General features: G+C 38.3%; 1 protein-coding gene across 1 annotated transcript; it reads right to left on the bottom strand.

Moving 5' to 3' along the window:
- Positions 1–1,860: 1,860 nt before the first annotated feature.
- On the bottom strand, positions 1,861–19,572 carry LOC147614394 (pentatricopeptide repeat-containing protein DOT4, chloroplastic-like). Its single transcript, XM_086780518.1, has 9 exons — positions 19,404–19,572; positions 19,138–19,206; positions 4,433–4,563; positions 3,928–4,187; positions 3,339–3,712; positions 2,984–3,102; positions 2,528–2,847; positions 2,338–2,420; positions 1,861–2,168 (listed from the first exon to the last, which is right to left on the bottom strand). Exons 1-9 carry the CDS (start codon positions 19,570–19,572, stop codon positions 1,861–1,863), a joined length of 1,833 nt encoding a protein of 610 aa, XP_086636644.1.
- Between the last annotated feature and the right edge of the window lie 219 nt (positions 19,573–19,791).

Genomic DNA, 19,791 nt, shown 5'->3' with positions numbered 1-19,791 from the left:
CCCCTATGTAACCTATTTTAAGAATTTTTCTTCACCCCTCTATAAATTTTTATAAATCCCTTACTGTAAAATTTATAAATCCCTTACTGTAAATAAATTATTTTTCAAGAATAATTTAAAAAATCCTTATGTATATGAAAGACACTACATCTTGAACAACCAGGTCATCGAGCCCTTGTCAATCTTACGTAAAAGCGCCACACTTGGCATACACAATATCCACCACTTGACACCTATTCTAAATTCCCCTTTAGCACAACACCAATGCACATTTGTGGAACATTTGTACAAACAACATTAGAGAGAAAAAATGTAGTTCTAAACTTCCCACTGGAGGTGGAATCTCCATACAGGGTGTAAGGTCCCAATCCATTCAACCATGGGGAGCGTTTGATATTTGGTCAGTTCCCTTGGTCATCCCAATCGATGACACCTCTTGCCTCCATCGGAAGCAAGGATACGAGCAATCGAGAGAGACCCTACTCTATCTTGCAGGGGGAGCGTGGTCATCCTATCATGAGTCTAACCCTCAAGTCATGCTGTGCCAATTGGGCTGGATGGCATGAATTGAAGGTGGAACATGCCTCACACTTGGTTCATAGAAGCCAATGCTTTTTTCCCCATCTGAGTGTAGGGCACAACCATTGGCTTGGTCCCCTAAAACGAGGATTGCTCAGGTACTAATGCCTGCCGATGCTAGCAAAGTGGAAACCTACCCCACTAATCGGGTCTACCCATCCGTGGATGGCACCGTTGAACCTCCATCCATACACTATCCACTATCCATACACTATCCACTACTAAGCAAGGGTTTTTCTCTAAATAGGTTGTGCTACCGCACAAAAAAAACTAGTTGCTGCTCGACTCAACTCGAAAGTGCTTATTTCCTATGAAACTGAAATGCAGAAAGGTAAAAATATAAAAAATTCAGATAAAGGACAATAAATACTACCTCGTACTCAACAGAGCCACTTCTATTGTCTTTGTAGTCCAGCAACAACCCTAGAGTAGAGAGAAAGCTGCACAATGGCACTATAATCAGCAATATTCATCAAAAATACACTTTCCATCCTCAAAAATGTGTATGTGGTTTGCATCTTTGACTTGAATTTTGCGCTTTTCCATCTTCTAAGTAAGCGATGTCAGAAAATGGAAATCACCACAAACACACATGTTCTTCGCAACATGTATAGGCATTCAGGTGTATTGTTAAGAGCACATGCAGTGGCCAACTTCTCACTGTGCCCACATAGCACATATTCCTTTCCATCATCTGATATGGCTTGTGACACCCAATGCAAACATGGGGAATACCCTTCCACCAATATTCCTTGACCAATTTCTTTTAGCTTTGCATTGATATGTTCACTCTAGGGATGGATCTTATCCCCTATAGTAAATGAATGCACATTTCTACCTATATCAATCCACCAACAACGTCTTGGTATCTTCCATGCTCCATTTCTCTTTCTCAAACTTCAACCTTGTCCACTTCCTCCTACAAGCCAATAGCTGCATACGCATATGCTTCAACACACTTTTCATCCAACCGTATTGCATGCTCAGTGACCCATCTCCCAAGCTCCAAATTTATCCATTCTACAAGCACCCAAAAGAGCCAACCACATTTCCAAAATTGGTTTCTTTACGATAATGCTTATTGCCTTGTCAAATTGCCATGCATAGCTGAAAAAATCAACCATGCAAATGTGGTGTTCTATAGTTGGGATGATGCAATAGATAGTGTTTATAGTATCCAAGTACATTAGCCCCTCCTCCACTAGCCCTGCATGACTGCAAGCAGTAAGAAAAACAACAAATGTGACACAGTTTGGCTCTCTATGCTCTACTAACATTTTCTTAAATGAGTTTGAGAACCCTTTCAGTATTTGCAAGCCCAGCATATCCAATGATTAGTGCATCCCAACAGACTACATCTCGTGCTGGAAGGTCATCAAACACTTCTTGCGCTTTTGCGAGTGTACCGCACTTGGCATACATGCTCACCAATGTAGTTTTTAGCAGCCTAGGGACCTCGCCATGTATCTCTTTGCCCTTTCCAATAGCTCCTATGCTGACGTAGGCTTTCAAATGCAAACAAAGGTGACTGCGGCAGGAAGCCTTCAAAACACAAACAAAGGTGACTGCATTTGAGAAGAGGCCCTCGTCTGCATGTGCCCAAAGCAATTCTTCAGAGCTTCATCACTGTGATCGTGCTGGGCATACCCAGTGATTCGTGCATTCCAGAGATTGTAGCTCATACTAGAAGCTCGTCGAGCACTTCTTGTGCTCTTGCTAGTGCGCCACACTTGGCATACATGTCAACCAATGCATTACCTAGCACAATATCATTCTTTTCAAATAGCCCCAGCCTGCGGACCTTGGCATGTATCTCGTCGCCCTTCTCGGTTGCTCCAATGCTGCCACAAGCTTTCAAAATGCAAAAGTAGATGACTACATTCAAAACACCCTCGTCTCGCACCCAAGGCAGCTCAAAGCTTCATTACCGTGTCCATGCTAGGCATACCCATCAATTAGTGCATTCCAATAGATTACATCTTGTGTTGGAAGCTCATTGAACACTTCTTGCACTCTTGCCAATGAAGTGCCAATGCCCCACACTTTCGCATACATGCTCACCAATGCATGGCCTAGCACAATATCATGATTTTCCATTAGCCCTAGCCTATGGACCTCGGCATGTACCTCTTCACCCTTCTCAGTGACTTCGATGCTGCTGCAAGCTTTCAAAATGCAAAAGCAGGTGACTGCATTCAAAGAAAGACCCTCATCTCGCATGCGCCCAAGGCAGCTCAAAGCTTTATCACCGTGTCCATGCTGGAAATACTGAGCAATTAGTGCATTCCAATAGATTACAGCTCATGTTGGAAGATCATCAAACACTTGTTGCACTCTGAAACATAAGCTCGCTGAGCAGTTCTGTTTTTTCAAGCACCACCACTTGGCATACATGTCAACTAACACAATGCACAATATCATGATTTTCGAACAGCCCCAGCATGTAGACCTTGGCATGTATCTCTTTGCCCTTGTCGATAGCTCCTATGCTGCCACAAGCTTTCAAAAGGTAGACAAAGGTGACTGCATTTGGGAAAGCCCCTCGTCTTGCATGCACCCAAGGCAGCTCAAAGCTTCATCACTGTGTTTGTGCTGGGCATACCCAGCAATTACTGCACTCCAAGAGATTACGACTCATGTTGGAAGCTTGTCGAACACTTCGTGCGCTCTTCATCTACGCCCCACACTTGGCATACATGCTCAACTGATGCATTGCCTAGCACAATATCATGATTTTCCATTAGCCCCAGCCTATGGACCTCTCTTTGCCGTTCGGTTGCTCCGATGCTGGCGCAAGCTTGCAAAACACAAACAAAGGTGACTGTGGCAGCAAGCTTTCAAAACACAAACAAAGGTGACTGCATTTGAGAAGAGGCCCTCATCTTGCATGTGCCCAAAGAAATTCAGAGCTTTATCACTCTGACTGTGTTGGGCATACCCAGCGATTCGTGCATTCCAAGAGATTGCAACCCGTACTAGAAGCTCGTCAAACACTTCTTGTGCCCTTGCGAGTGTGCCACACTTGGCATACATGTCAACCAATGCATTGCCTAGCACAATATCATTCTTTTCCAACAGCCCCAACCTGCGGACCTTGGCATGTATCTCGTCGCCCTTCTCGGTTGCTCCAATGCTGCCACAAGCTTTGAAAATGCAAAATTAGGTGACTGCATTCGAACGACCCTCGTCTCGCATGCACCCAAGGCAACTCTCAAACCTTCATCACCGTGTCCGTGCTAGGCATACCCAGCAATTAGTGCATTCCAATAGATTACATCTCGTGTTGGAAGCTTGTTGGACACTTGTTGCGCTCTTGCCAACGCCCCACAATTTGGCATACATCCTCACCAATGCATGGCTAGCACAATATCATGATTTTCCATCAGCCCCAGCCTACAGATCGACACATTCCAAGAGACCCAGTGTGCATTCCAAGAGATTGCAGCCCATACTAGAAGCTCGTTGAGAGCTCCTTGTGCTCTTGCGAGTGCGCTACACTTGGCATACATGTCCACCAATGCATGTCCTGGCACAATATCATTCTTTTCCAAAACAGCTCCAGCTTGCGGACCTCGGCATGCATCTTGTCTCCCTTCTCTCGGCTGCTCCTGCATTGCCACACACATTCAAAATGCAAACAAAGGTGACTGCATCTGGGTAGAGGCCCTTGTCTTAGTTCAAAGATTTCATCACTAAGTCCATGCTGGGCATATCCAGCAATTACCACACTCCAAGTGACTATATAAGTCACTTAGCAGTTCTGCGTTTACAAGCTCCACCACTCGGCATACATGTCAACCAACACAGTGCCTAACACAATATCATGATGTTTGAACATCCACAGCATGCAGACCTTGGCATGTATCTCTTTGCCCTTGTCTGTAGCTCCTATGCTGCCACAAGCTTTTAAAACGCAAACAAAGATGACTGCATTTGGGATTTGATCCACTTTTGCAGTTCTTGAAAATTGTTGTGACTGGTAGGCTGTAGTGCAGTCCCAAGCTCTATAAGCAGCTTGACATCAGTTGAAACACTTCACAAAAAGCATCCATCATTCACAAAAAGCATCCATCACTCACAAAAATCATAAAGAGAGTTTTTTATATGTCAAGGAAATACAATATGTTTTTCCATTCCATAAGCTTAAAGAATAGACCTAGCATTTGTGCCACAAAAAATGTTTAGTTTGAAGGGGTAGCGGTAGATGCAAAATATCCAGTAAGTTTGAAGGGGTAGCTTCACAAAAGGTAGGCAGAAATGCTAGGTCTACAGCCCATGAACCTATACAAAAGGTAGATACAAAATGGGTTTCTACAGTCCATCCATCAAATGCCTTAAGCGCCTTCACTTCTCAGCTTCAAGCTAGCTTTCGCAACAATGATCCATACACAAATGCCATATTGGAAAGATAATAATCGATCCCACTTTGTCATTTTCATGAAAGCCTCATCAAAATCTCGGTCCATTCTTGGTGTGTGAACCACAAGTCATGTTCCTGCAAAAAACATAAGAGACAAACAATTTACATCAAGCACAAAAATTTGAAAATGTAGCTTAAAAACACTTTCTTTTGCTTTTACATAATATGATTTAAGAAACAAGGCACCTTTTAAGTACCCCTAATGGTTCTTCACAAAATCATTGAAAACCTTCCAATCATTTTCATCAAGTTTATACTTTGCAATCATATGTGAGGTTCGCAGAGCAATGACACTTTCAATATTTATCATTTCAATGTCTGTCAAATCATATGTAAAGCATCTGGTTCCTTTTGCTTTTTGATACCATCCAAGTTGAACCTCCCCTCCTGAGGGCCTATCTGAGAGACTGAACCCTCTCTTGTACTCCACGTATGTGCCACCAACCTTTCTTCTCATCTTCTGAACTCGTCCCTAGCACCATACGCTTTTTGTTTTCCTCTTACTTCTTGAAGAGCTTGGCTTGCATGACCTTGTGATCTTCCCATTGGTGTTCACTTCTTGAAAGTATACTGCACAGTCAGAACCAATGCCGAATAGATTCTCATTTGTCCCAACGTGAGATTTCTCTTCCTTAGAGTAGTACACTCCTTGCCCTTGTTTTTTGTTGAAAGCCTATCTTTTGACAATGTAGGATTGCCATTGAGTTGACCTACCAATGTGGACTTGAAAAGCAGCTTGTTCTCAACCTCTACAATTGCGCTAACTTCTTCTTTTTCATCCAAAATAGAATCCACTATATGACGTATCTCACTCATAGACACATCCTCCTCTGGATTAGCTTCATGACCCGTAGCAAGAGATTCTTCATTTGTATCAGAGTCTTGCAAATATGAGTTTGCATAGGTATCAAAAAATCCATCAGACCAAGGCTCCAACCACCATTTTATGTCTTTCTTACCTTTTGGCTTCATATGAAGGCGTTCACAAATTTGATAAGCACTATGTAATCCCCTCTGTAAGACATTGATGATTTTCTCATCAGTAGAAACACATTCGTAGTCACCCAAATTGGCTTCTTGCATGCCCTCTTTGAGATTTAACTCTCTCCATATATGTTCTTGCTTCTTGTGAGCCCTTCTAGACTGTAAGATTCCTCCCCAGCCTCTCAAGATGTCCAGCATCTTCCCCTGTAATCAATCCCCTCTTCAGAAATATAAAAGATCTTGTCTCTGCCTATTTTGACATAGAGAGAGAAAATATTCTAGAGAGAGAATATTCAGATTTTGAATATTTTTAGATAGAAAAATTTCTCATATTATTAAAATGAATTCCCTTGAAACAGAAATTCAAAAAGAACTTTCCAATGTGCAATTAAAATTTATTGGAAATGGGTATAAAGGACCTTAGCCTAAGGGTTTAGATTTTCAGAAATTTTTGGATTATGGTCCAATTAAGGTTCCTATGGGCCAATAGCATCAATCCATGTGTAGGGAGGAGATAAATCCAATTTGTAAAAGAAGATACCCAAAAATGAGTAAATGCTCACATAAGATGAAGAGTTGACTATGTACAAGGTTTATTAGTAAGAAACTATAAGCAATATTAAAAATATGAGATATTTTGGGTATCCAAAAATGAGTAAATGCTCACATAAGATGAAGAGTTGAAAATGTACAAGGTTTATTAGTAAAAAACTATGAGCAATATTAAAAATATGAGATATTTTGGGTATCCAAAAATGAGTAAATGCTCACATAAGATGAAGAGTTGAAAATGTACAAGGTTTATTAGTAAAAAACTATGAGCAATATTAAAAATATGAGATATTTTGGGTATAATGATTCCATTTTGACACATATGTAAGGAAGGGGAGTCCATTAAAGGAGGTGCATATTTCACATGCTTGAATGAGTTTTAAACTCATAAAAATTGAGATATTTCATCTCTCCTCTCTCCTAATTCAAGTCTAGTTGCAAAAAGTTAGCTCAACTGACCTAAAAATGGTCAAAAATTGACCAAACTGAGTTGGAAAATTCTAGAATCAGTTTGTTTGGTTAGGAGCTCACTTTTTCCTATAAATAGAGGCCTTCCCCTTTGTTGAAACTCAACAATGTTTAATGCATTGTTACTCTACTCCACCTAAGCCAAGAACTGTGAATTCAATAATAATTCACTAGTTTTTTACACTTCCCTCTTTCTTCAATCCCCATTGGTGGCTCCATCAACATACTAAACCAATTGATTAGTTGGGGGCCTCTACCGTGAACAAAGAATCAAGTAATTTGTAAGGTAATTAGTGAATTTTGATCATTTTCTATAATTTCTCAATGTTTCTCTCTTCTCAACCCCTCTCAAGCTTGAGAAGCTTAATTGGAATGGTTTTTGAATGCTATTGAAGTTAATTGATGAATGGTAGTACTTGAATTACATAAATTGATGAACGCTATTGAAGTTAATTGATGAAAGATAGTAAAGAATTACATAAATTTTCATTTATGCTTAATTCAAATGGTTTTTATGTAATTTCTCTCTCTCTTTCAAGAAATGGTCATACTCATGACCCATTCTCAATCCAAATGAAGCTTTTCATAAAGCTTTTCCTTAATCCAAGATTAATCTATGCTTGAGGCCAAATTAATGGCTTTTTTCTATGCTTTTAATTTATGTATTTCATGAATATTGATGATTCAATCCATTATGGATTAATGATCCAATTAGGGATCATTCTATTTATTTCCTTAATGATAAGCTTTATCCCTTAGAAAATTTGAGATTTATCAGTCATAGCAACGGAGCTATGGGCATAAAATAATTTCATTCAAAGCATGAAAAGAGGACTTCCTACCATATTCTAGGAATTATCATCCTAGATTAATTGAAAGATATTCATTGTAATCATAGAGAAATTGATTTTTATATTATGCATAATTGATTTTCATGCATAGAGGTATGCATAAAAGATTATTATTTTATTATAAAAGTGTTACTTTTATCACAATTGAATTTCATGCATAGAAGTATGAATAAGAGTTGATTATTTTATTATAAAAGTGTTACTTTTATCATATTAGATTTCATGCATAGAAGTATGCATAAAAGATATTCTTTTTATACTAAAAGTGTGATTTTCATCATAAATGGATTTTATGCATAACTTAGATGCATAAGAGAAATTCTTTTATTCTAAAAGTGTCATTCCTACCAAATTGAATTTATGCATAAGAAGATGCATAAAAGATTGATTCAAAAGTGTCATTCTCATCTAAATTGAACTTATGCAAAGGAAGATGCATAAAAGATTGAATTTTAATTCAAAAGTGTCATTTTCATTTAAAATGAATTTATGCATAGGAAGATACATAAAAGATTGATTTTTACTTCGAAAGTATTAATCTCCTTAAGTAGAATTTATGCATAAATAAATGTGTAAAGAAATCTTATATCAAATATAAGAATTCTCTTGTATTCTATAAATAGATATGAGATGTGATAGGATGTGATAAGAGGTGTATAAGATGTGATAAGAGGTGATAAGATGATTATGAAATAAGTTAGGAGGTGATAAGATGAATTAAGATGTGATAAGATGTGTATGGGATGAGGTAAGAAGTGTATGTGATAGGATAAGATGTATATGGGTTGTGATAGGGCGAGAATGGATGTGATGTAAAAGATTAGATGTGAAGGCATATGGGGTTATATGAATGGGAATGTGGAAATGGATGTATGTATGTGGATGTGTGGATGTGGAGATGGGAGTGTGGATGTATGAATGTGAAAATGGATGTATGCATGAAGATGTATATGCATAGATGTATGCATGAAGATGTATATGCATAGATGTGAATGTGGATGTAGATGTGGATGTATAGATGTGAATGAAAATGTGGATGTGGATGTATGTGAATGTGGATGTAGATGTGGATGTATAGATGTGAATGTGAAATGTGGATGTGGATGTATGTATGTATGTGGATGTCGATGTGGATGTATAGATGTGAATGGAATGTGGATGTGGATGTATGTGAATGTGGATGTAGATGTGGATGTATAGATGTGAATGTGGAATGTGGATGTGGATGTATGTATGTATGTGGATGTAGATGAGGATGTATAGATGTGAATGGGAATGTGGATGTGGATGTATGTATGTATGTGGATGTGGATGTATGAATGAGGACGTGATAGTGGATGTATGCATGTGGATGTGGATATGGATGTGTATGTATGAATGGGGATATGGGATGTGGATGTAGGAATGAGGATGTGAAAATGAATGTGGATGTGTATGTAAGAATGTAGATGTGGATGCATGAATGTGGATGTGTGGATGTGAATGTGGATGTGTATGGATGTATGCATGCAGATGTGGCTGTATGAATGTGGATGTGGATGTATGCATGTAGATGTGAATGTATGCATATAAATGTGGATGTATGGATGTGAATGTACATGTAGATGTGGATGTATGAAATTGGATGTGAATGTATGCATATAGATGTGGATGTGGATGTATGTATGTGGATGTGAAAATGGATGCATGGATGTAGATGTGGATGTATGGATGTGAATGTGGATGTGGATGTGGATATATGTATGGATGTGAATATATGATATGTGATGTGAAGGAATCTGAAGTGACGAGATAGAAAATGATGTGATTGGATGAGTACACATATAAAAGGAATGTGGAATAAGTAAAGTGGATTGATGAGGGATAATGTGGAAAAATGAGAGTTAATATAGAAATTCTATTTGTAAACTGTTTGTAAATGGCTGTTTTATGTCAAGAATGCTGGGGAAGCATTTTGACCGTCTTGTGATTAAGGTCGTGGATAAAGTTGCAACTGCTGAGACAGAGACTCAATGGAGGACGTCTCGCGTAGCAAAGTCGGCCGAGGTCTTGACCAGCCTCGGTTCGATTAAAATGGTGAGCTTTCGCTACGGTGGATGAGGGACCAAGGAAGCGGCCTATGAGTGAAGCGCTAGGTCACCTGCGAGAAGGATCCTAGAGGGTGCTGACCATACGGTGCTCGGGCTCTCGGTCGCCCAAGATACCCACGCGTACGTCGAGGAAGATATCGGAACAAGGAGTAAGAGTTGTTTTCTGAAACCGGGCATGGATCTGGTTGATTGACCTTGCTGGTCTTGAATGGATGAGTCCATGGCTCTTTTTATGGATCTGTTGGTTGATCTTGCTGATCTTCAACGAGAGTCCATCTTGATTTTTATAAGTGATTATATTGCCGAGTATTATGGGCTAGGAACTATTGAAAAGGCCCCTGAGTGGACAGGTGGTTCTAGTTGCCAATGATGCCATAGATACTCTGATGAAGGGATGATGGGAAATTAAGAATCAACCGGATAAATTGGAAGATTGTGATCAGTGGTACTATGGTTTCATTAAAGGATTGTTTTAAAGTTAGCTGATACTAAGAAAAAGGCAATTTCATATTGGGTGTGTAAGTGGTGTGGCTAGTTTTATGTTTGCATGAACTTCCGGCTAGGGGGCCTTGGAACTCTTTTCCTTGGTACCCGGGACAAAACCTAACCAAATTCCAAATTGGATCCCATCACTACAGTGGTTGGGCGGTTGGCTAACCTATGGGATCGGATGGGGTTAGGCTGGACTGATGGATCCGTAAATTGAGACTCAATTTCTGTTATTACGATAGAGGAAGTAAGTCCCGGATAGAAATTGTTCTATGGATAGGAATCAACGGCTGTGCCTCTTGATGGGGGAAAAAGCGTTGATCCCAATGATCCAAGTGCAAGTTTCTTCCTTGATCTGACCGAGTATCTCTATAGGTGCAGTCGGATCAGTTTGATCACTAATGGTCTTGACTACGTTAGAGTAAAAAGTTATCCTGGAGGAATCGCCCGTGCTTTCCGGATAAGGGAAGTTTTTCCGGGTTCGGATTTGGAAAAGCCGACGGATTAGTCTTTTGTCCGGATATCCGTGGACGAGGCCCCGAATGTGGGACCCCTGTCCCGCGCGAGAAGTGCTACTTCCGCTGCTAGTATCCCGAATCCGTTGCTTGGTGGGAACAGGGATCTCACAGTTGGTATCAGAGCAAATTGGTTAATAAAGATCAACTGAGAGGCCAAATATGTCAAAAAATTATCAAGAAGCACAAAAAGGTTGTAATTGTGTGATATAATTCATACAATTTGATATTCAAACTGAAAATTCGTAATTTAGCAATTGGGTCTTCAGATGGAAGTACCGCAATTGTATGGAACCCTGACTTGCTTGAGGCCTAGACATGATGGTATTTACCTTATACTTCCAAGTATCATGACTACCCGTATATACTGAGGGTATAACTGCAGCTCTTTACCGACAGTATATACGAGTAAATCTAAGACTTGAAATTATAAGCGTTAATGCTATCCAGATGATGATTTCGAATGTGGTTGATATGATTTTTAATTCTGTTTGAGAACTGATGAGTTGATTTGGATTCTTTATTGAAAAATGATGATTCCTGAAAAATTGGTTGAAATATAATAGAGCGAAACCACAATGAGGATGAATGGGACGAGTCCCTGTGATGATATTCACAACTAGAATGATGATAATGATTTCAATGAATCACTATGAGATTAGTGGATTGTGCTGTCAAATTGCTACTGTTAACACTTGACTCGGTATATCAAGTTAAGGAATGACAAATTGAGAACTTGCTTGACTGAAATTCCCGTGGTGGAGGAATGTTCAGAAAGAAAATTTTCAATTTAATGAACCATTATCGTGTTAAAGATATGAATGAGATTTTGAATATTTTTAGATAAAAAAATTTCTCATATTATTAAAATAAATTCCCCTGAAACAGAAATTCAAAAAGAACTTTCCAATGTGCAATTGGAATTTATTGGAAATGGATATAAAGGACCTTAGCCTATTCAGAAATTTTTGGATTATGGTCCAATTAAGGTTCCTATGGGCCAATAGCATCAATCCATGTGTAGGGAGGAGATAAATCCAATTTGTAAAAGAAGATACCCAAAAATGAGTAAATGCTCACATAAGATGAAGAGTTGACTATGTACAAGGTTTATTAGTAAGAAACTATGAGCAATATTAAAAATATGAGATATTTTGGGTATCCAAAAATGAGTAAATGCTCACATAAGATGAAGAGTTGAAAATGTACAAGGTTTATTAGTAAAAAACTATGAGCAATATTAAAAATATGAGATATTTTGGGTATCCAAAAATGAGTAAATGCTCACATAAGATGAAGAGTTGAAAATGTACAAGGTTTATTAGTAAAAAACTATGAGCAATATTAAAAATATGAGATATTTTGGGTATAATGATTCCATTTTGACACATATGTAAGGAAGGGGAGTCCATTAAAGGAGGTGCATATTTCACATGCTTGAATGAGTTTTAAACTCATAAAAATTGAGATATTTCATCTCTCCTCTCTCCTAATTCAAGTCTAGTTGCAAAAAGTTAGCTCAACTGACCTAAAAATGGTCAAAAATTGACCAAACTGAGTTGAAAAATTCTAGAATCAGTTTGTTTGGTTAGGAGCTCACTTTTTCCTATAAATAGAGGCCTTCCCCTTTGTTGAAACTCAACAATGTTTAATGCATTGTTACTCTACTCCACCTAAGCCAAGAACTGTGAATTCAATAATAATTCACTAGTGTTTGACACCTCCCTCTTTCTTCAATCCCCATTGGTGGCTCCATCAACATACTAAACCAATTGATTAGTTATGGGCCTCTACCGTGAACAAAGAATCAAGCAATTTATAAGGTAGTTAGTGAATTTTGATCATTTTCTATAATTTCTCAATGTTTCTCTCTTCTCAACCCCTCTCAAGCTTGAGAAGCTTAATTGGAATGGTTTTTGAATGCTATTGAAGTTAATTGATGAATGGTAGTACTTGAATTACATAAATTGATGAATGCTATTGAAGTTAATTGATGAAAGATAGTAAAGAATTACATAAATTTTCATTTATGCTTAATTCAAATGGTTTTTATGTAATTTCTCTCTCTCACTCAAGAAATGGTCATACTCATGACCCATTCTCAATCCAAATGAAGCTTTTCATAAAGCTTTTCCTTAATCCAAGATTAATCTATGCTTGAGGCCAAATTAATGGCTTTTTTCTATGCTTTTAGTTTATGTATTTCATGAATATTGATGATTCAATCCATTATGGATTAATGATCCAATTAGGGATCATTCTATTTATTTCCTTAATGATAAGCTTTATCCCTTAGAAAATTTGAGATTCATAGCAGCGGAGCTATGGCAAAATTTTTATAAAAATTACGCATAAAATAAGTTCATTCAAAGCATGAAAAGAGGACTTCCTACCATATTCTAAGAATTATCATCCTAGATTAATTGAAAGATATTCATTGTAATCATAGAGAAATTGATTTTTATATTATGCATAATTGATTTTCATGCATAGAGGTATGCATAAAAGATTATTATTTTATTATAAAAGTGTTACTTTTATCACAATTGAATTTCATGCATAGAAGTATGCATAAGAGTTGATTATTCTATTATAAAAGTGTTACTTTTATCACAATTGAATTTCATGCATAGAAGTATGCATAAGAGTTGATTATTCTATTATAAAAGTGTTACTTTTATCATATTGGATTTCATGCATAGAAATATGCATAAAAGATATTCTTTTTATACTAAAAGTGTGATTTTCATCATAAATAGATTTTATGCATAACTTAGATGCATAAGAGAAATTCTTTTATTCTAAAAGTGTCATTCCTACCAAATTGAATTTATGCATAAGAAGATGCATAAAAGATTGATTCAAAAGTGTCATTCTCATCTAAATTGAACTTATGCATAGGAAGATGCATAAAAGATTGAATTTTAATTCAAAAGTGTCATTTTCATTTAAAATGAATTTATGCATAGGAAGATGCATAAAAGATTGATTTTTACTTCGAAAGTATTAATCTCCTTAAATAGAATTTATGCATAAATAAATGTGTAAAGAAATCTTATATCAAATATAAGAATTCTCTTGTATTCTATAAATAGATATGAGATGTGATAGGATGTGATAAGAGGTGTATAAGATGTGATAAGAGGTGTATAAGATGTGGTAAGAGGTGATAAGATGATTATGAAATAAGTTAGGAGGTGATAAGATGAATTAAGATGTGATAAGATGTGTATGGGATGAGGTAAGAAGTGTATGAGATAGGATAAGATGTATATGGGTTGTGATAGGGCGAGAATGGATGTGATGTAAAAGATTAGATGTGAAGGCATATGGGGTTATATGAATGGGAATGTGAAAATGGATGTATGTATGTGGATGTGTGGATGTGAACATGGGAGTGTGGATGTATGAATGTGAAAATGGATGTATGCATGAAGATGTATATGCATAGATGTGAATGTGGATGTAGATGTGGATGTATAGATGTGAATGGAAATGTGGATGTGGATGTATGTGAATGTGGATGTAGATGTGGATGTATAGATGTGAATGTGAAATGTGGATGTGGATGTATGTATGTATGTGGATGTCGATGTGGATGTATAGATGTGAATGGAATGTGGATGTGGATGTATGTGAATGTGGATGTAGATGTGGATGTATAGATGTGAATGTGGAATGTGGATGTGGATGTATGTATGTATGTGGATGTAGATGAGGATGTATAGATGTGAATGGGAATGTGGATGTGGATGTATGTATGTATGTGGACGTGGATGTATGAATGAGGACGTGATAGTGGATGTATGCATGTGGATGTGGATATGGATGTGTATGTATGAATGGGGATATGGGATGTGGATGTAGGAATGAGGATGTGAAAATGGATGTGGATGTGTATGTAAGAATGTAGATGTGGATGTGTGGATGTGAATGTGGATGTGTATGGATGTATGCATGTAGATGTGGATGTATGAATGTGGATGTGGATGTATGCATGTAGATGTGAATGTATGCATATAAATGTGCATGTATGGATGTGAATGTACATGTAGATGTGGATGTATGAAATTGGATGTGAATGTATGCATATAGATGTGGATGTGTATGTGTGGATGTGGATGTATGTATGTGGATGTGAAAATGGATGCATGGATGTAGATGTGGATGTATGGATGTGAATGTGGATGTGGATGTGAATATATGTATGGATGTGAATATATGATATGTGATGTGAAGGAATCTGAAGTGACGAGATGGAAAATGATGTGATTGGATGAGTACACATGTAAAAGGAATGTGGAATAAGTAAAGTGGATTGATGAGGGATAATGTGGAAAAATGAGAGTTAATATAGAAATTGTATTTGTAAACTGTTTGTAAATGGCTGTTTTATGTCAAGAATGCTGGGGAAGCATTTTGACCGTCTTGTGATTAAGGTCGTGGAGACCTAACTGATAAAGTTACAACTCCTGACGGAGAGTCAATGGAGGACGTCTCGCGTAGCAAAGTCGACCGAAGTCTTGACCAGCCTCGGTTCGATTAAAATGGTGAGCTTCCAATACGGTGGATGAGGGACCAAGGAAGCGGCCTATGAGTGAAGCGCTAGGTCACTTGTGAAGGATCCTAGAGGGTGCTGACCATACGGTGCTCGGGCTCTCGGTTGCCCAGGATACCCACACGTACGTCGAGGAAGATATCGGAACAAGGAGTAATAGTTGTTTTCTGAAACCGGGCATGGATCTGGTTGATTGACCTTGCTGGACTTCAATGGATGAGTCCATGGCTCTTTTTATGGATCTGTTGGTTGATCTTGCTGATCTTCAACGAGAGTCCATCTTGATTTTTATAAGTGATTATATTGCCGAGTATTATGGGCTAGAAACTATTGAAAAGGCCCCTGAGTGGACAGGTGGTTCTAGTTGCCAATGATGCCATAGATACTCTGATGAAGGGATGATGGGAAATTAAGAATCAACCGGATAAATTGGAAGATTGTGATCAGTGGTACTATGGTTTCATTAAAGGATTATTTTAAAGTTAGCTGATGCTAACTTTAAGGCAATTTCATTAAAGGATTATTTTTCTTAGCTGATGCTAAGAAAAAGGCAATTTCATATTGGGTGTGTAAGTGGTGTGGCTAGTTTTATGTTTGCATGAACTTCCGGCTAGGGGGCCTTGGAACTCTTTTCCTTGGTACCCGGGACAAAACATAACCAAATTCCAAATTGGATCCCATCACTACAGTGGTTGGGCAGTTGGCTAACCCATGGGATCGGATGGGGTTAGGCTGGACTGATGGATCTATAAATTGAGACTCAATTTCTGTTATTACGATAGAGGAAGTAAGTCCCGGATAGAAATTGTTCTATGGATAGGAATCAACGGCTATGCCTCTTGATGGGAAAAAAAGCGTTGATCCCAATGATCCAAGTGCAAGTTTCTTCCTTGATCTGACCGAGTATCTTTATAGGTGCAGTCGGATCAGTTTGATCACTAATGGTCTTGACTACGTTAGAGTAAAAAGTTATCCTGGAGGAATCGCCCGTGCTTTCCGGATAAGGGAAGTTTTTTCGGGTTCGGATTTGGAAAAACCGACGGATTAGTCTTTTGTCCGGATATCCGTGGACGAGGCCCCGAATGTGGGACCCCTGTCCCACGCGAGAAGTGCTACTTCCGTTGCTAGTACCCCGAATCCGTTGCTTGGTGGGAACAGGGATCTCACATAGACAACACACCATCTTCCTTGCATTCAAAATGTGCAAGCCTATTCAAAATTCATGTATTGTGTAACATGTCCATCAAGTCATTAGTGCGCTCTTGCCCAACCATGCTCCCAATTTTATTAAAGAAGATTTCCACTACATCTGAGCCAATGAGATGCAAAGGACACTTTAAGCTCGGATGAAAGTCTCTAAAATATTTAATTAACAACACTACAAAGTGGCATGAGATTTGCACATCCAAGAATGCCTCCTTGCTAATAAAGTTTGTACTTAGAGTGTACTTGGCATGCTGGACAATCGAAGATCTCCAAATCTGAAAGAAAAAAGATACTTTGGCTGCTAGATGAACTCTCTGCAGAGCAAGCTCAAGTGCGAAGATAAGAAAATATTAATGTAGTCTCCAACAACTTCAAGATAGGCTTGTGTTCCTACCATACTCCGCTCTTTTCTATCTAGCCCATTGTTTGCAAGCTCTCCTAGACACCATTGCACTTGTCTGCTATAGATTCTTTGAGCTGTAGCCCAATTTGATGATTATCCCGTCTAATACCTCCTTCTCTAAGCATATGTTTGTCAATAGAGAATGAATCATACACAATGATAACATGGTCCAAGGTAATCCAAACATCACCAAGAGCCAACTGACGCTTTGATTTATCAAGAACATTGACTAGCTTCTTTCCATTGTGTACAAAGTCTTGATCATGCATGCCGAAGACATCCCCTTTTGACATTTTTGCTGAAAGAGGCCATCCATGCCATCCGATTCCATATCTAATGCCCTGTTTATCGACATAATCAGCAAGCATCAATTTTCTTTGGTGGCTATCTCCATCTGATGCACGTCCAATAATCGGCCCCACTGTAGACTTCAAATTTTCATCCCATAAACTCAAAATTTCAGCCCATTATCTTTGAACAAAACATGCATCAAAGCAATTATAAGTACAATGGGCTACCACCACCAAGCGTGGAAGCGCTTCATGTAGCAGGTTTGCAACAAAAACTCTTGCATAACCATAGATGACACGAGTTTCAAATGCATCAACAATCACATCATAACCTTCTTTCCCTTCTCCAACTTTGATCATACAAGAAGTCATGCACTCATGGTCCTCTGATTTATATCCATCAAATCCAACAAGCATGTCATCCTTCGGATTCCACACACAACCAAAACAACAATTTAAAGGAGATGCATGAGCTAATTACAAGCCCTCTCGCAAGTCAAAATAAAAACTTTGAGGTTATTATGTTTACCTTATCCGCTTCTTTATGGCAATCTCATCTTCCACTAAGATGAGATTGGAATCTCATCTTAGTGGAAGATGAGATTGCCATTATGTTTACCTTATCCGCTTCTTTATGGCAATCTCATCTCCTTTATGGCAATCTCATCTTCCACTAAGATGAATGGAATCTTTGATGTGATCCCATGTTTTACTTTCTCCTTCTGATAGATTTCAGCAATGACATTAAAAACATAGCCATGTATGCCTGGGACAGATTGTGTGGCAAGTCTTTCTCCTCTTTTTGTTGTGATAGTAGTGAAGGGCCATTAAGGTTGGCACTTAGGAAATCATGCAATCTTGGTCCACCACCCCACATCTTTGCAACCTCAAATATAGCCTTTGTGTTTTCACTGCATCTTTGTCCTCCATTTGATCTCAACATATTTGTAGCTACATCTTGCAAGAAGTCCCATAGAGCAAGTCACACTTTACCCACCATAGTTAGAAAGTGAGATCTCTTGCATATTTCTTGGCCACTATAGTTGTTTGTCTAAGCTCTTGCCTAGTGAGATAATCTAATCTTCTTCCACAATCTGTTCCCCTATTGCCTCTCTTCTTATTGATGATTTTCTCTCTGAATACTCTCATTCTAAAATCATGAAGTTTCGGTATCCCTTTGCAATGGTTGCATGAGAAGCCTTCAAATGGTTTCCCATTACTAGAAACACGTGGACAACTAATGTGACGAAAGCATCCATCTATGTGAAAGCCGATACTTCCATCGTTTAAGGTTGCCTTATTGTAAGGCTCAGCAAACCAAAACTTACCACCACATTGATCATTCAACAAAGGCTTTATGTTAAGATTATTATTTTTCACTTTAATCTCGTGACTCCACAAACCCCAACATAACAAATTCAAACTTGTGAAAGAAGTAAGAGAAGAAATTCCACCTTTTTCATGATTATTGAGAGAAGAGGAGTCACCCATAGTTGAGCTTCCAATTTTTGTAGAAACCACAAACTTGCTAAGAGATCTTTGCTTGGGATTGTGCTCCTTCCCCTTTCGAGGACGCCCTCGTAAGCCTGTAAGCTTGTAAGCAATGGCTTGGAAATTTTCACCCCTTTTGCAACTACCTTGTTGTGAGAAATGGACTTTGTGTGCTTGGTAAGGATGGTATGCAAATCAGACCTTGGAGGGCATAAAGGCAACCATGTATCATCATACTTACTTCTCACTCGAGCAAAACTTTTGTCCTTGAAATCATGCAATGTGACTTCAACCACCTTAAAAGCCCAACCTACATACAAAAAAGACATGATATAAGTTATATATTTGAGGCTTCTTTCTAAAACAATACTAAACTTGTGAAAAGCAAGAAAATGATACCTTCATTTGTTACCATATAAGATTGCAACTTCTCTATTGAAGCCTCTATAAGATTTCAGGCTTCTTTCTAAAACAATACTAAACTTGCGAAAAGCAAGAAAATGATACCTTCATTTGTTACCATATAAGATTGCAACTTCTCTATTGAAGCCTCTATCTCTTGTCTATCACCCTCTTCATGTTGCATATAAGATTGCAACTTCTCTATTGAAGCCTCTATCTCTTGGTCAACCACTCCATGTTGCATAGCTTCCTTTCGAAGCCCACAATAAGCCATGTAATTCTTTTCATGTTTTTTGCTCTCCAATATGTGGATTCTTAGGAAGTTAGCAAAGCAATTATATGCAGCATTCTTTCCTTCTACCGAGCCCTTTCCATACAATGAACCACACTCATGACACCATATGTGTATCTGGGGCTGCCCATCAAAGTCTTCCGTGTGCAACTCAAATCTATAATCCCGTGGGATTGTCATTAGCTTCAACTTTGATCTTGT

The sequence above is a fragment of the Cibotium barometz genome, chromosome 42 (assembly GCF_041138505.1).
Source record: "Cibotium barometz isolate CiBa-2024 chromosome 42, ASM4113850v1, whole genome shotgun sequence".
Taxonomy (NCBI): domain Eukaryota; kingdom Viridiplantae; phylum Streptophyta; class Polypodiopsida; order Cyatheales; family Cibotiaceae; genus Cibotium; species Cibotium barometz.
The sequence above is the reverse complement of the archived record's forward strand: the minus strand, read 5'-3'. Positions and strand labels throughout refer to the sequence as shown.

Excerpts from the sequence above, each read along its gene's own strand:
- LOC147614394 (XM_086780518.1), bottom strand. The coding sequence starts at position 19,572 with ATGGCTTATTGTGGGCTTCGAAAGGAAGCTATGCAACATGGAGTGGTT. Across the intron at positions 3,103-3,338 it reads CAACCGAACGGCAAAGAGAG|TCACCTTTGTCTACCTTTTG; the intron begins GTCCATAGGCTG and ends TCCCAAATGCAG. Across the intron at positions 2,421-2,527 it reads TGGAATGCACTAATTGATGG|CATTGGAGCAACCGAGAAGG; the intron begins GTATGCCTAGCA and ends AGCTTGTGGCAG.